Raw genomic sequence first — 16,764 nt, forward strand, 5'->3', positions numbered from 1 at the left:
TCTTGCATTGTCATCTGTATCCTGGGGCTAGTAATATTACAGGAAAACTTATGAAAAGTATCGAGCACAGGGTCTGCCAGGTGCTTCCTAAGATGTTCTAGGAGAAGGATTTATTTCTACTGAGCTCTGTAAGATAAAAGGACCACTTGAGAAGTTAGAAAATAGAACGTACAGAAGCTGACAGCTGTCTATACAAGTTCATTCTTCCCTTTTCTGGAATTAAGGAAACCTCGGGAAGCTGCTGTAGGGAAGCAATATGCTTAGCTAAGACTTATATTTCACCGCTGATGAGCCCACGTTGGTAAGTTCCAGTCTGTAAGCTAAGGTATAATTTGTTGGGTGGGACTTCTAGAAAGGCCTTTTCTAAAATAACGACATGACGGCTGGAGTTCCAACTTCCATTCTGACCTATGAGGCAAACTTGACCCATGAAGCCAAGCGGTAAGGATGACAGAGCAGGAAAAGTTTGGGACCCTGGTCTAACTACCTCACTCTCAGGAGGAGAGGAAAAACTTTTTGAGTTTAGGATCCTGGAACCGGGGTTTCAAGGAGGAGAACTCAGCCAGCCCCTGTTCACGTCTGCTCCTAGGCAGATTTCTCCAGGCCGCTAGAGCCAGCGGAGGTAGGATGCTGGAAGAGTGGCGGGGAGGACCAGGGGCGGGAAGGCAACCTCGGGAAGCCGCTGCAGGGAGTGCGATGAGACGCCTAGTGCCGTCAGCGCGGCCCGCGAGCTCTCCTGGTTCCCCCTCCTCGCCCACACGGCCTGGTCCGGCCTGGTCCGGGGAGAGCAGGGAGCCGGCGCCCAAGTTTGCAGCCGGGCTCCCCCACGTCCACCCGACAGTCCTGACGCCGTACCCGCGCGAAGCCCCGCCGCCCGCGCCGGTTCGAAAGCGCCGGGAGCCGCCTGCCGCGTCACGGGCTGCCTCGGGTCGCCATTGGCCGGCGCGTGTCACGTGCGAAAGGCGGCTTTTACCATTGGCTGGAGGGCGGGCGCGCAGAGGGCGGTGTCAGGGCCACGGCCTCAGCCAGAGCGCGCGGCTGCGGTGTTGGCCCGCGCGCTGGGCTGGACCCCTCTGCCCACCCGGCGCGGCGGGGAGCTCGGGTCCCCGGGCGGCCGGCGAGGTCCGGTGCCCGCAGACCCTCGGAGGCAGCGCCTCGGGCCGGCCCCGCCGGCGCCCCCGGGCCCTGGACGACGTCCCAGACCGACCCGCCGGTTCGGAGGGCTCCGGATGCCGACTGCGAAGCGCCCCAAAAGGTCCGAACAGGTCGCCGATGAGCGCACGCCCCGCCCTGTCCTCGGGATTCATTTCTTTCAACGTCTGGTTCTTCGGCGGGGTGCTTTGGAGGCACAGCCTGAGTGAGCCTGGGGCCAAGGTCGGGGCCGAGGGTCGCCCTGCAGGGCCCGGCCGGGGCCAGGCGGGGCGCGGTGCTGGGAGAACCCCGCTCCGGGTGGGGAGCGCCCCTCGGTGCTGCTCGGAGTGATCCCCTCTGGTGATTTCCCTTGCAAAGTTGACTGTCTGGCTTTGTATGTCCAGTCTCTTGATTTGTAAGTGTCGGCAACGGATTGAGAACAAAACACTGGCGGAACCTAACATAGGGACAAGCTGGTTCCCAAATGCCGGTTTAGACCGAATTCTGCTGCTAGATTAGTCAACATTTAAACGTGATCCACTCACTTTTCTCTCGGACATACATTCTCTACAGGGGTGACAATTGCTGGTGTTCTTGGGGCGCTGAAAGGGTCTTAGCTGTTAACAGTGACTTTTGGCTTTCCAAAGGGTCACAGAACATAAACGGATATGCAGTGTGTCTGTGGCATGGAGATTTTACGGGGGTCGCAGGTATAGAAGGAAAATGTCCCCAAAGTTTTCTGGGAGCAGAGGGGAAAGGGAAGAAAAGTGGAGCTGTAGTGCATTAAGGAAACCGTTAAGCAGATGGTCCTGTGATAGTGGTGTAGGTTAAAGAATTAACACACTCTGGACTCAGACTTTGAAAGCTGGAGAACGTGAGAGGTCCGACATCATACTGTAAGTTTCATGCCAGGTACTCTTAAGCACATGCATACATGTACACACATGCTCACCTATACCCACAATTTTGTTGGATCTTCACAACAAAATGTCAGTACGCTTTCTTTTTTTCTTTTCCTTTTTGAAGTACCAAAGATTGAAACCAGGAGTATACTACCTTTGAGCTACATTTCCAGCCTGCTTTCTTTCTTTCTTTCCCTATCCCCCCCGCCCCCTTTTAAAAATAACTTTGAAACAGGGTCTCACCAGTTTGCCCAGGCTTTGAACTTGCCATCCTCCTGCCTCAGCCTCCTGAGTAGCTGGGATTACAGGAATGGACCTCATGTGCAACTTTCATTCTACTTTCTATATGAGAAAATTGAAGATGACACGGTTGGGATGACTTACCACCATCAGAACTGAACGAACTGGGATTTAAACACATGTATATATGATTCCCAAATCATTCATCATGTCTCCTAATCTCCATTTAAACCTAAATCTTCATACCCAAGAATTTTCACCTTATGACCATTTAAAAGTGTAAATTACCAGACCGCCCCCCCCCAAAAAAAAAAAATCTGAATTAAATATCCGGGACCCATCTGAGAGCTGCATTTTCACAGCCTCCCTGTGTGATTCCCAATTGGTGATTCTGGGACCAGTTGGGTTTGTTTTATCCAAGAGACTCAAATTTCAATGTCCAAGCAGTGGTTCCATCTCCTCCTTCAGACAGAGTAACCACACAAACTTTGGAAGATAAATCTTTTGTGGGGAAAGCCAAGGTTTATGAGAAACCACCTTACACTCTTGAGCAGCTCTCATTTTGAGAGTCCTGACAATTTTGCTTGGCATTTTTTATAATATGATCTTCCTTCAGCACTGTTGAATCTCCTAAAAAAACAGGCTCAATGCATTTATTTATGTATGTATACATATATACTGAGGATTGAACTCAGAGACACCTTACCACTGAGGGATATTTCCAGCCCTCTTTTATTTTGAGACAGGATCTCTCTCAATTGCTTAGGACCTTGCTAAGTTACCAGGGTTGGCCTGGAACTTGGCCATTCTCCTGCCTCAACCTCTTGAGTCACTGGGATTACAGGTGTTGGACACTATGCCCAGCAAGGCATTTATTTTAAAGTTAACCTTAAACAAACTTTTAAACACCATGAAAAAAGTTTAAAAACCACAATTCATCCATAGTACCAATAATCTAACAGATTGGGGAGTGAACCCAGGAGTGCTTAGCCACTGAGCCACATCCCCAGTCCTTTTTTATGTTTTATTTTGTGACTGGGTCTCACTGAGTTGCTTAGAGCCTCATTAGATAGCTGAGGATGACTTTGAACTTGTTATCCTCCTGCCTCAGCTTTTGGAGCTGCTGGGATTATAGGTTAATGCCACCCTGCCTAGCTAAACTCTTATTAATTAATTAGTGATGTCCCTACTGTTAGCACATAGATTGTTCATGTTCATCAAATTTAGAAAATTCTTCTGAGAGAAGGGACTTAAAACTTCAGAATTAGAATTGGAATTCTGAAAATTATCTTGAGGCTAAACCTTAAATCACAATTCTCTTAAAAGCTCATTTCATCATTTTTCCAAACAAAAAATGACCTCAATTTGAAGATGTCCTTTAGTTCTAAAACAGTAGTATAGGGGGTTGTGAAAATGAGTACATTGAAATGTTTCTTAAAAGTCATCTTTTCTAGTGAATTTATCTGTCATTTCCAATATTGCTTTAATCTTGACTAAAATATGCATTTAGTTTGTTTAATTTACTTATAAAGTCCCTTTTCTAAAATTGAAATAAATAGAATAATCAAAATATTAGTTTTCAAGTAATAACTGGATCATTTAATACATCAATTGTGTTGTTACTGGAAATATATATATTTTGTTTTTCTCTTTCCTGTGAAGGCAACGTGGGATAGAGAAAATAAAGTTTATTTTGGTTAAAGGAAGAACTGGTACTCTAATTCCATTTCCTATGGTTTCTAGTTTTGACATTGAGTGAATAAATTCCTCTCACAGATTCTCACTTTTCCAATCTTTAAAATGGAGGGAGTGCCGCCAGGGTCATGAGAGTTATATAATACAGCAGGAGTTTGAAAGCTAAGCACAACTATTTTCCTATTAATATTAGTTATGTTTCTCTCTCTTTAGAGCAAATTTGTGAGTTCCAATCCTTCTGTAATATTTAAGATCATTAAAAAAATTTTTTGTAGTTGTAAATGGACAGAATGCCTTTATTTTATTTGTTTATTTTTGTGTGGTGCTGAGGATCGAACCCAGTGCCCCATGCATGCTAGGCAAGCGCTCTGCCACTGAGCTATAGTCCCAGCCTTAAGATCATTTTGATTTCCAAAAAAGATGCATTTTTGGAGCATTTAGTTTATGTTTCAAAATTCCATATTTTGTTTTTGCTAAGAAAACTAAGGGCACAGTGACTATCTAGCTTTCTTCTTCTTCTTCTTCTTCTTCTTTTTTTTTTGTAGTATTGGGAATTGACCAGGGTCTAGCATATGCTGGGCAAACATTCTATCCCCAGACCTTTTATTTGGAAACAGGGTCTTGCTAAATTGCCCAAACTGGCTTCAAGCTGTGATCCTTCTGTCTCCCGAGTGGTATCTAGCTCTTTATCAGTTTTGCTGTTAACTAACATTGTTAATTTAGCAAATATTTATGAATACTTATTACATGCTAGGCACTATGTAGGTATAGGTGATGTAACAATGAAGAAGATAGACAAGGTGTTTGATCATATAGGAAGAAGACCGGAATAAATAAAACAATGCGATTATAAGTTGTGATAAATGCTTAGATGGTATAACTATAAATAATATCAACAAAGTTAACATGGTTAAGAAATGTCTACCTTAACTGAGTTTAAATTTGGGACAAAATATTATTTAGGAAATTTTCTTAAATTCTTAAATCTCAGTGAAGATTGTGAAAATAAATTGTGTGTCAGTAAATGGGGGATTGGAGGAAAATAACTGGGAACACAGTTAAAGATTTCCCAGGCCTTTCATGTTTTACATTTGTTCCAGGAGACATAATTTATAATTCTTCCATAAAAATGTCAATGTTTTGATAATTCTTATTTTCCTTAAATACCATTTTCTTTAATATCCACTAGCGTCGGTACCTTGTTTATTAGAAAATTGTAGCCGAAGAGAACCTTTTGTATTGGTTTCCCAGAGTTTTTTGTATTTTATTTAACTATACTCACCACACTGTGCAATAGGCATCAAAAAACCACAACAGAGGTTTGATTTTGTGCCTTTTGACTATTGTCTCCCCATTCTCCTCTCCTTGCCTACCTGGCCTCCATTCTACTCCCTGCTTCTATGAACTTGAGTGTTTTAGATTCCACATGTGAGAACCTGTGGTATTTATCTTTATGTGCTTGGCATATTTCATTAGCATAATGTTATCCACTTTCAGTCATGTTGTCACAAATGGCAGAATTTCCTTTTTAAGGTTGAATAGTATCCTGTTGTGCGTATGTACCACAATTTCTTGATGGTCACTCAGGATGATTCCATATCTTGACTCTTGTGAATGATGCGCTACCACCAACATGGGATCACAAAGCCCTTTGGCAAACTCGATTTCCAGTCTTATGGGTAAATATCCAGAAGTGAGATTCCTGAAACATATAAAAGTTCTTTTTTTCAGTTTTTTTGAGGAACCTCCAAGTTGGTTTTTTTTTCCCATAATGGCTCTACTAATTTACATACCTACTAACAGTATATAAGAGTTTTCTTTTATCCACATCATTGCCAACACTCATCTTTGGCCTTTCTGATAACAGCTATTCTAACAGTTATAAGGTGAGATCTCTTTGGGTTTTGATTTCCATTTCCCTCATGATCAGTGATGTTGAACATCTTTTTATGAACCTGTTGGCCATTTGTATGTCTTATTGGGAAAAATGTATATTCAGATCCTTTGCCCATTTTATAATTGTATTATTTGAGTTCTGTTTTTTGCTACTGAGTTGTGTAAATTCCTGATATTTTGAATGTTAACCCCTTAACAAATACATGGTTTATAAATATTTTCTCCCGTTTTACAGGTCACCTTTTCATTTTGTTGATTGTTTCTTTTTCTGTGCAGAAGCTTTTTAGTTTAATGTAACCCTCCTTGTTTATTTTTGCCTGTTAGTTTTGTTGCCTGTTCTTTTGGTGTCATATCCAAAAATTCATTGCCAAGACCATTGTTAAACTTTCTTCCTGACTGCTAGGAATCTTGTAGTTTCAGCTCTTACATTAAGTCTTTAATCTATTTTGAGTTAATTTTTCTAAATGGTGTAAGATAGAGGCCCAGTTTCCATTTTTCCCCTCTGTGGATATCAAGTTTTCCCAACACCTTAATTGAAGAAACTATTGTTTCCCCAAGGTATATATTCTTGATGCCCTTGGCAAATGTTGCTGACCATAAATGTGTGGATTTGTTTAGATTAGTTTTCTGTTACAGTTTAAAACCTAACATTTGACCTCCTAGGTGTAAACCTTGTGATTTTCTTTTTAAGAGAAAGAGAGAATTTTTTTTAATATTTATTTTTTAGTTTTCGGTGGATACAACATCTTTATTTTACTTTTATGTGGTGCTGAGGATCGAACCCAGCGCCCCACGCATGCCAGGCAAGCGCGCTACTGCTTGAGCCACATCCCCAGCCCAAACCTTGTGATTTTAATAAATAACTTTGAGTGGCAGCTTCCATCACAAGGCCATCACCTACCCTGATTCTGGTTGTTACAAATGAATACTTCCTGTCTTTGATCTTTCTGTGTGGAGGTGAATAAATTTCAGTCTCTGGATCCCACTGCCCTATCTGGATGCCATAATGTTTACATAGCACAGGAAGCTGGCCACTGTAGGTGGAGATTGGTTAGAAGGCCCACAAATAATTACTTGAGGGAAACAAAGTCATTTTTGTTAAATCTCTTAAGAGTCATTTCTATTGATTCAAGCAACACCATTTTTTTTTCTACAGATAACTATTTTCTATAGTAACTTGTGACATTCTATTCTTCAAAGCGCAAGTTCCCTTCCCCTATATATGAAGTCAGGCAATTTTCTTTCATCAAAAACGAAGTTTTGTTTTGTTTTTTTGTGGGGGTTGGGAGATTGAACTCCTAGGGGCACTTTACCACTTAGCTACATCCTCAGCCCTTTTTATTTATATTTTGAGACAAGGTCTCACTAAGCTGCTTAGGGCCTACTAAGTTGTTGAGGCTGCCTTGAACTTGCAGTCCTCCTGTCTCAGCCTCCTGACCCTCTGGGATTACAGGTGTGCCACCGTGCCCAGCTCATCAAAAATTTTTAAGCACTTACTATGTGCCAGGCATTGTAATAGTTTAAATAGATCTGCCACAAAATTCTGTGGCCAATTTCTGTATGTTGAAAAAAGGCCTTATGATCTTAGCTGCATGGACATATTTTCTCATTTAGATTTATACCTTTGTAAAATTAGCCTTATAGTCTTATAAAGACTATTCAACTCTTAAGAGGAAAAGTTTCTAGAGAATTTATATTTCCTACATCCCTTGAGTCTTCTGTTTTAGGGATTAAATTACCTGTTTAATTCATGTTCTGATTGGGTTTTTATTTTACTGTCCCCAATACTGTTTCCCATTAGACATTTGCAGTTTAATATAATCTTTTAAAAAATAATGTTTCTTTCAAAGATATTGAGGATCTAATTTAGAGAATATCAATAATCAGAAAAGAAAATAAAAGCCATCTATACTCTACCCTGATAAAAATTTTGGTATATATTCTTCCAGTCTTTTGTCTGTATTTTATGTATATAGATGAGATCATACTTTACATTCTATTTTATGACTTATATTCTTATCTAATAATATATAGTAAGTAAGTATTCTTTTTTAAAAGAAAGGTTTTATTGTTAGAATTGGGACCAGGGAATCTCGTTAATAAATTACCACACTGGATAAATGCAGAAATCCAAACTGCTGACCCAGGAACAAAATCCACTTCTCTGCCCTTTTCCTTCTTTAATTTCTGCCCCATTCCCAACTCTACCCCCATCCTCAACACAGGAGGGTTCTATGGGGAAGTCTCTGAAAGAAGATTTATCTAATCAGATCATAATTGCACCATAATTCTTTTTTCATACTTTCCCAGTCACCCCATCAGAGTGTTTATTTATACTTTATTGCTGCTAGAGGCAAAACATCAAAAATAAAGTTAAGAGGATTTGAGTAATAAGGGAAAATAATATCGTATGCTAGAATTTTCAGAATTGTAGGAAAGTAAGAGACACCTGAATAAATATGTTAGAGTTGAGAAATATTCAAATTTTTAAATTTTACTTCCAAAGAAAATGGCCCTTTAAAATTTTATTTTGCCTCTTGAATATAACCTCAAACTTTTTGGCAATTTTGTTTTCGTCTACTACTAATGTAAAAATATATTTGATTATTAAATTATTCCTGTTTTGAAATACTCAATATTTTGGTCTTCATTCTAAATTACTTAATAATCTATGAGAAATTATTTACACACTACTCAGGCCACAGATTCAGTTTATACCAAATACTGAAAAAAATGGTAGGAATGTATTTTAAATATAGCATTAAAATAAATTCCTTTAAGTGTATATAATCATAACCAATGCAATTAGTCATTTAAAAATTGCATTTTTATTTCTATAAAAGTAAACCACTAATTATGAAAATTTAGTGAATACCATTAAACCAGGCCTGGGATTGTGGCTCAGCGGTAGAGCGCTCACCTAGCACAGGCAGGACCCGGGTTCAATCCTCAGCACCATATAAATATAAAGGCTTTGTGTTGTGTCCATCTACCCCTAAAATATATATATATATATATATATATATACCAATAAACCAAAAAGAAAATTCCACTTGCAATCATAGCACTATTAATATCTTATTAGTTTACTAACCTAATTAACCTTTATCTTTCTTAATCTATGGTGGATTCTATTCAGAGTGATTATTTAAAATTACTGCTCTCCTGTGAATGTTAATTCCTTTTAAAAACAAAACTTCAACAAATTTAATTTAAAGATCAAATTGGTTTATTAGAGATTTATGAATCTTGACAGCATCACATCTAAAAGATTTAGAAAGGTGCTCTTAAGAGCTGAGAAGCAGTGGGCTTTTGTAGAGACAGCTAAGGGAAACAGAAATAAGGAACAAAAAGTGGATTGGTCTTTACAAAGTTACTTTCCTTTTAAGGTTAAAATGGGATTTTCCTTATTATGCCAACTCAAGTAAACTGAGCCCCTTTTAACAGGGTACTATGATTCTTCTAATGTTTGGAAAACTGACTCCTTTGAAAGTTCAGTTTGATGACCTGTGCAGGTAACTCCAATGACTTAATAATTTTTATCTAGCACCTGTATATGAACTGAATCTGTATACATTAAATATCTCTTTCCACCTCTGCACGTGCATATCTCTCTCTCTCTCTCTCCTCTCTGTGCTGGGATCAATTCCAGGGTCTCACACATGCTAGGCAAGTGTTCTACTGAGCCATGATCGCAGCCCTTAAGTGTCTTTCTATTTCTAACCTATTCCTTGAATGAACAGTTTTATTCCTAATTTAAGGTCAGCATCGATTATCTGTCCTCTGTTTAAACCACAGCAGGTTTTTAATTCCAGATTGACTTCCCATGGCTATCTGTGGACATTTTGGCCATCCTATATCTTTAGAGAAAAATACGGTCAAACTAATGTTTTATATGAGTATTAATAAAATAATAACAAAATAAGAAAATTATATAATGGAAAATGTAGAAATATATAGGGAAATAAAAAGTTAGCCATACTCCCATTTATTAGCATTTTGGCCAATCTTTTTCAAGTCCTTTTTCTGTGCATACTTCTTATTACTACAATATACACAGTTTTGTATTTGGCTTTCTTTAAGTTGTAGGTTTATCAATTAATTTTTAATATTTTAATGTTAATTAAACTTCATTTAACTTTAATGTTAATTAAACTTTTTAATATTTTAATGTTAATTAAACTTCAGATGGGAGGAGTTGGTAAAGATATGTGCTAACATTACCAAAATAATGTACTGCAGCAAATGTTAGCACATATCTTTACCAACTCCTCCCATCTGAAGTTTCCTCAATACCGGCCTTTCTGACTTGGGTTATTTGTCATCATTGCCATAGTTTCTTGAAGGCGTCTCATGTTTCTGGTGTGTCTGTCTCTCTCTCCCTCCCTCCCTCCCCCCCTCCCTCCCCCTCTCTCCCTCCCTCCCCCCCTCCCTCCCCCTCTCTCCCTCCCTCCCCCCCTCCCTCCCCCTCTCTCCCTCCCCCCCCCCTCTCTTTCTCTCTTCTGTTATGTTTTGCTGGTACTGGGATTGAACCCAGGGGTGATCTACTACTGAACTACACTTTCAGCCCTTTCTTTATTTTGATATAGGGTCTCCCTAAGTTGCTGAAGCTGGCCTAGGACCTTCGATCTTACTGCTTAAGCATCCTGAATTACTGAGATTACAGGCATGTGCCACTGTGCCTTGCTTTGTTCTGGTACTTTCTGTCAGTGGCCTGCCTGAACAAGTTTTCTTCACCATATCCTATTGAACACCACATTTGGCTGCTTTTTCTTCCTTTCCACCTCATATCTGAGTGAGTATTTTCAGCCCACATACCAACCCATCCCCACATCTTCTTCCAGTCTTATGTTCCTGTTTTTCAAAGGTCCTAGCATGCCTCCACTTAGCCTGCCTTATTTTGTCAGGAAAAGCTGTACGGAATCAGCTGACTTTAGTGTTTTCTTTCATTTGGGCAAAAGTTTTTTGAAAACACATGATAAGTAAGGACCACAGGGGAGGTTTTTTCTCTCTGTGATTAGTTGTGTGTGTTCCCTGGTACACATGGGAAAAGTATTCTCATTTAGATCATTTTCTTCTTTCTCATCTGACGCAAATGATTAGGTGGTTCAAAACAGAAAACAGAGTTCTACTAATTATTTGTGGATTTCTAAAGGGTGAATGACCTTAATGATTTAAATTATTATAAGCAGATGGTAAAATAATTATACTTTTAGTCTATGTGTTCCAAATTTGGTTTTCTAAGAGATTGTTACTTGGATCAGTTATAGACCTCCCTTGTTTAGACAAATAAATAATCTTAACCCCTTCAATTAGTAAAGTCAGATAGAATTGAACTATTTTTCTTTATGTTAATATATTTTAAACTTTAAAATTTTTATACTTAAAAAATTAACTTCTAGGCAATTCTCAAATATAGAATGGAAGCAATATTCTTTCATTACATAAATTAGTGAAATATATTAGTTTCAGCACAATGGATCTTATATTGGGCATTTGGGGAAGATTCCCCCTCCTTTCCCTGCAGTGCTGGGGATTGAACCTGGGGCTGGTTCAATCTACTGGGCAATTGCTCTACCACTGAGCTACATCTCCAACCCAGAAATCTCTTTTCCCTAGCCCTATTTTGTATTTTATTTAGAGGCATGGTCTCTCTGAGTTGCTTAGTGCCTCGCTTTTGCTGAGGCTGTCTTTGAACTCCTAACCCTCCTGCCTCAGCCTCCCAAGCTGCTGGGATTACAGGTGTGTGCCAGTTCTTGGTACCCAGCAGGTGCTCAAATATTTATTAGATTGAATTGGACTATTATTCATGTGAGCCTCTCACTTGGTCTCCTCTTAAACATGTTCCAGTTTGTGTCCATATTAAGCTCTATTTCTGGTATATTCTGTCCTCCCACTTGGGAAAAATATGAACAGATGACCTGATTTTGTTATTGAGCATGTCATGTGTTTGTTTTTTGTTTGGTTTTTTGTTTGTTTGTTTTTTTTTGTTTTTTTTTTGTTTTTGTTTTTGCTGGCCAGTTATAACTGAATACTTCCTTATTTATTTGGTTACTCAAATTGTCCTGCTTTTCCCCCTCATCTGTAACTTCCCAGTCCATATTAGATACCTGGCTCCTTCCATTCACCAAATTTTCACTATTTTTTTTAGTTCCATTTTACATGTACAACAGTATCAGAATGTTAATTTGCACCTCCATAAGATGCATTACCAACTACAGGTTATATTCATTTCCAAAGTGACTTACCCCTTTCTCCTCATCCTCTTAGTGAAGTCATTTTCAACATTTGTAATAGGATCCAGTTATTTTGTCACATTCTGCATTCCATGCTGGGATCCACCTCCTCCTAGTTGGGTTTTTAAAACTTGCATTTTAAAGAATGACATTAAGATTCATTCTCTGGGACTGGAGATATAGCTTAGTTGGTAGAGTGCTTGCCTCATGTGCACAGGTCCTAGGTTCAATTCCCTGTACCCCCGCAAAAAAGGATTCATTCTCTGTGCTACAAAATTTCTGTGAGTTTTGACATCATGACACTAATAGACAAAATAGTTTCATGGCCCTGAAAAATAATCTGTTCTTTAATTTTCTGTTCTTTTCAATACCCTTGCAAAACAACAAAACAAAACAATCCATTTCTGCCTCTGTGGTTTGTTTTTTTCCCAAAGTCATAGAAATGGAATCAATAGTGCATAACCTTCTCAAGCTGCGATTTCTCACTTAGCATAATGCACTTACGATTTATTCATGTTGTGCAGCTTAATGGCTCTTACCTTTTGACCATAGAATACTATTCCTAGTATGAATGTAATATCTCAATTACTTCCAATTTGGGGCAATTATAAATAGCACTGCTTTACAGACTCCTCGGGATGAGTGGACATAGTTTTCAAATCAGCTGGGCAGATACCTAGGAACATATTTTGGGGATTTATGGTAAAATTATGTTTAACTGTTTTTAGAAAACTACCAAACTGTCTTCTAAAATGCTGTATACTATTTTTCGTTCATTCCACCAGCAGTAAAGAAGAATTTTGATAGTTTCTTTAGAATGTTTTGCATAGGCAGTTGTGTTGTTTACAAATAAAGATGGTTTATTTCCTCCTTTCTGATCTGTATGACTTCTTTTTCTTGTTTTAGCACTTAGCTAGGAACCTTCAGTGTGAAGTTGAATAGAATAGAGATCATGAGAGAGGACATGCTGGCCTTGTTCTTCATCTTAGGGGGAAACAATATTATTTTATAACAATATAACAATATTGAGTCTCTCAATATTAAATATGAAGTCGTCTGTGATTTTTAAAAGTAGTTTTTATTAGACAAGGGAGTTCTTTATCTTCTGATATTAGACTAATGCTGGCCTTAGGAATGAGTTGGAAAATGATTCCTACTCTTTTATTTTCTGAAAGAAATTGTAGAATTGGTTATTTGTTCCTTAATTTTTTGAAGAGATCATTGGTGAAACCATATTAGTCTGGTGTTTTCCAGATTCAAGTTTTTACTATTAATATAATGTCTTTTTAGGTTTAAGGCTGTTTATATTATTATTATATTATCTCCTTGAGAAAGGCTTGGTAGTTTGTGCCCTTCAAGGAATTGACTCCTTTTATCTAAATTATCAAATTTATTTATATACATATATATTTTAATTCAATTTCATGTATATATTATATATATGTATATAATTTACATATATACATACACATATATATATCTATATATCTATATCTTTATATATAAAGAGAGAGACAGATACACTCCTCTTTTATTCCTGATTTTGGTAATTGGTGTCTTTTCTGTTTTTTTTTTTTTGGATTAGTGGTTTATAATTTCCTTCCTTTAGATTTAAGTTGGTTTTAATTTGGTTTTCTTTTTCTGGTTTCCTAAGGTGGCAGCTTAGGTTTTTGGTTTTAGTTCTTTTCTAAAGTATGCTTTTAGTTCTATAAATGTCTTTTTAAGCCCTGCTGAATCTGTAGCTCATATATTTTGATGATAGATTTTTTAAAAAATTATTTTTAATTGTATAATATGCTTAACTTAAAATTTACTATCTTAACCATTTTATATGAACAGTTTAGTGGTGTTAAGTATATTCACGTTTGTGTTAGTCAGCCTTTTCTTACTGTAATAAATTCTTGAGATAAATTAATTTAAAAGGAAAAAAATGTTTATTTTGACTCATGGTTTCAGAGGTTGCAGTCCAAGATCAATTGACTATTTTGTTAGACCTTTGGCATGCCAGTACATCATGTGGCAGAGAAAACCCTTCACCTCTTGGCAGCCAGGAAGCAAAGAGTGGGAAGAAGAAACCAGCATTCCACTTTAGGGAGACGTTCCTACCCAAACTATAACAGCATTGCTGTGGAGTCACTTTTATTTAGTTCAGAATATTTTAAAATTTCTCTCGAGACTTTTTTTTTTTTTTAAAGAGAGAGTGAGAGAGGGGAGAGAGAGAGAGAGAGAGAGAGAGAGAGAGAGAAAATTTTTTAATATTTATTTTTAGTTCTTGGCGGACACAACATCTTTGTTGGTATGTGGTGCTGAGGATCGAACCCGGGCAGCACGCTTGCGAGGAGAGCGCGCTACCGCTTGAGCCACATCCCCAGCCCCTCTCGAGACTTTTTAACCCACATGTTACTTAGAAGTATGTTGTTTAATTTCTAATTTAATTTCTAGTATTTGTACTAGACCCTCTATCTTAAATAGATTTCTAGTTTAATCTTTTATTGATTTCTAATTTAATTCTAGTATGATCTAAAAACATACTTTGGCTGATTTCTTTTGCATTGGTTAAGGTGTATTTTATCTCCCAGAATGGGATCTATCTTGATGAATGTTCCATGTATACTTCTGTCATTGAGATGAGTTTTCTATAAATATCAACTAGATCAAATTGATAGGGCTGGTCAAGTCATTTATATTCTTCCTGACTTTTTTGCCTGCTTTAGCTATTAATTACTGAGAGGGGGGTGTTGATACCTTCAATTATAGTGGATTTATCTGTTTCTTTTATTTTTTTCCTTATGTTTATAAAGGTTGTATTTTTAGCTCTTGCTCTGGTCATATGATTCAACTTTGAGTTAACTTTTGTATTATGTTATATTGTTTGAGGCTGATGTTTTTGCATATGGGAAGTTGTTCTATCTCTTTGTTGAAAAAGCTTTCTACCTCATTGCCTTTGCTTCTTTGTCAAAAATCAGTAGTTCCAACAGATGTGGTTGTATTTCTGGACATTGTTTTTTTGTTTGTTTGTTTTGTCCTGTTGTTCCATTTCTCTGTCTTTAAGCTACTACCTCACTGTCTTGAAATTACTGTAGATTGAAATTAGGTAGTGTTAGTTTGACAATGTTTTCAAAGTTGTTTTTGCTATTGGAGATCCTTTGCATTTCTATATAAGTTTTAGAATTGCTTGTCAGTTTCCATTTTTATTTTTAAAATTTTTTATTTGTTTTAATTAGTTACACATGACAGTAAAATGATCTTGACATATCATACATTTGAATAAAGAATTTGATGTTTTGTTTTTTAAGTATTTTTTTAGTTGTATATGGACCTTTATTTTATTAATTTATTTTTATGTGGTGCTGAGGATCGAACCCAGGCAAATGCTCTACCACTGAGCTAAGCCCCAGCCCCAGTTTCTATTAAAAAAAAAAGATTTATGGGATTTTGATTGGATTGTGATGGATCTATAGATCACAATGGAGAAAATTGGTATATTGCCGCAGTCTGGCTGGGCACAATTCAGGAGCCACTTGTCAAAAGAAACGAACTTTATTTTTAGAACTACAAACACCAAACAAAACAGCTCCTCAGGAAAAAACCCTCAGAGCCCAGCTGCCACCACCGGCTTCCACAAGCCTCTCACCTACACAAGCCTCACCACCTCCCACAATCCTCCTGCTCTTGAGGCCGATTGGCTGGGTTGCATGGGCGGAGCCAAAGAAGTCCCCCAATGAGCAGCTCCGTGGAGGAGCCAATCAGATGTTGCTGGGGCCGCTGTGAGCCAATCATCAGCTGGCAGTCTGAAGGGCAGGGAAACAGCCCAATGAACATCACCGCAGAGGAGCCAATCAGCTAGATGTTGCTGGGGCAGTTGTGAGCCAATCATCAGCTGGCAGCTGGAAGTTTGCTGGCAGTTGGAAGTTTGCTGGGGCCCCTTTGGCTGTGGCTCTCAACAGTATATTAACATCCAATCTTCTGAACTATGGACGGATAGAGCTTGCCATTTATTTAGGGCCTTTTTAATCTTGTTACATGTGGTGTTGATTGTGTGTATAGTTGATCTTTATCAGGTTGGGTAAATTCCTTTATAATGCTAGTTTATTGAGTGGTGTCTTTTTTTTCTTGAAAAGATGTTGTATTTTTGTGAACTTTTTTTTCTATTGAGATGAACATGTAGTTTTTGTCTTTTATTCTGTTGATGTGCAATATTACATTAATAGATTTCCAGTTGTTAAACCAACCTTGTATTCCTGTGATTAATCCCAGTTGGTCATTTTTTTTAATGTTGTTAGATTCAGTTTACTGATTTTTTTAAAGGACTTTAATATATATACTCATAGGGGCTGGGGATGTGGCTCAAGTGGTAGCGCGCTTGCCTGGCATTCGTGCCACCCGGGTTCGATCCTCAGCACCACATACAAAGAAAGATGTTGTGTCTACCGAAAACTAAAAAATAAATATTAAAATTTCTCTCTCTCTTAATATATATATATATATATAATATATTATATATTATATATATATTATATATATATTATATATTAATATATATATATATATATATTCATAAGAAATATTGGTCTGTGGTTTTCCTTCACTTTGGTATCAGTGTAGTATTATGTTTATAAAATGAATTCTGACATGCTTGCTCTTTTTCTATTTTTTGAAAGATT

The 16,764-nt window shown here is 37.8% G+C and overlaps 1 protein-coding gene across 4 annotated transcripts in view; it reads left to right on the plus strand.

Annotated features, from left to right (window-relative positions):
• Positions 1-883: 883 nt before the first annotated feature.
• Positions 884-16,764, plus strand: part of PTPDC1 (protein tyrosine phosphatase domain containing 1) — a 78,726-nt gene continuing 62,845 nt past the window's right edge. Inside the window, exon 1 of one of the 4 annotated variants that reach the window (XM_081263146.1) lies at positions 884-1,265. In XM_081263146.1, coding sequence (XP_081119272.1) covers positions 1,230-1,265 — 36 coding nt within the window. In that variant the 5' untranslated portion in view covers positions 884-1,229. Of the gene's footprint in view, positions 1,375-16,764 lie in introns of all 4 variants that reach the window. The other 3 variants (XM_081263147.1, XM_081263145.1, XM_081263148.1) reach the window with 3 other exon arrangements.

The sequence above is a fragment of the Spermophilus citellus genome (genome assembly GCF_964194105.1).
Source record: "Spermophilus citellus genome assembly, chromosome: 12".
Classification (NCBI taxonomy): Eukaryota; Metazoa; Chordata; class Mammalia; order Rodentia; family Sciuridae; genus Spermophilus; species Spermophilus citellus.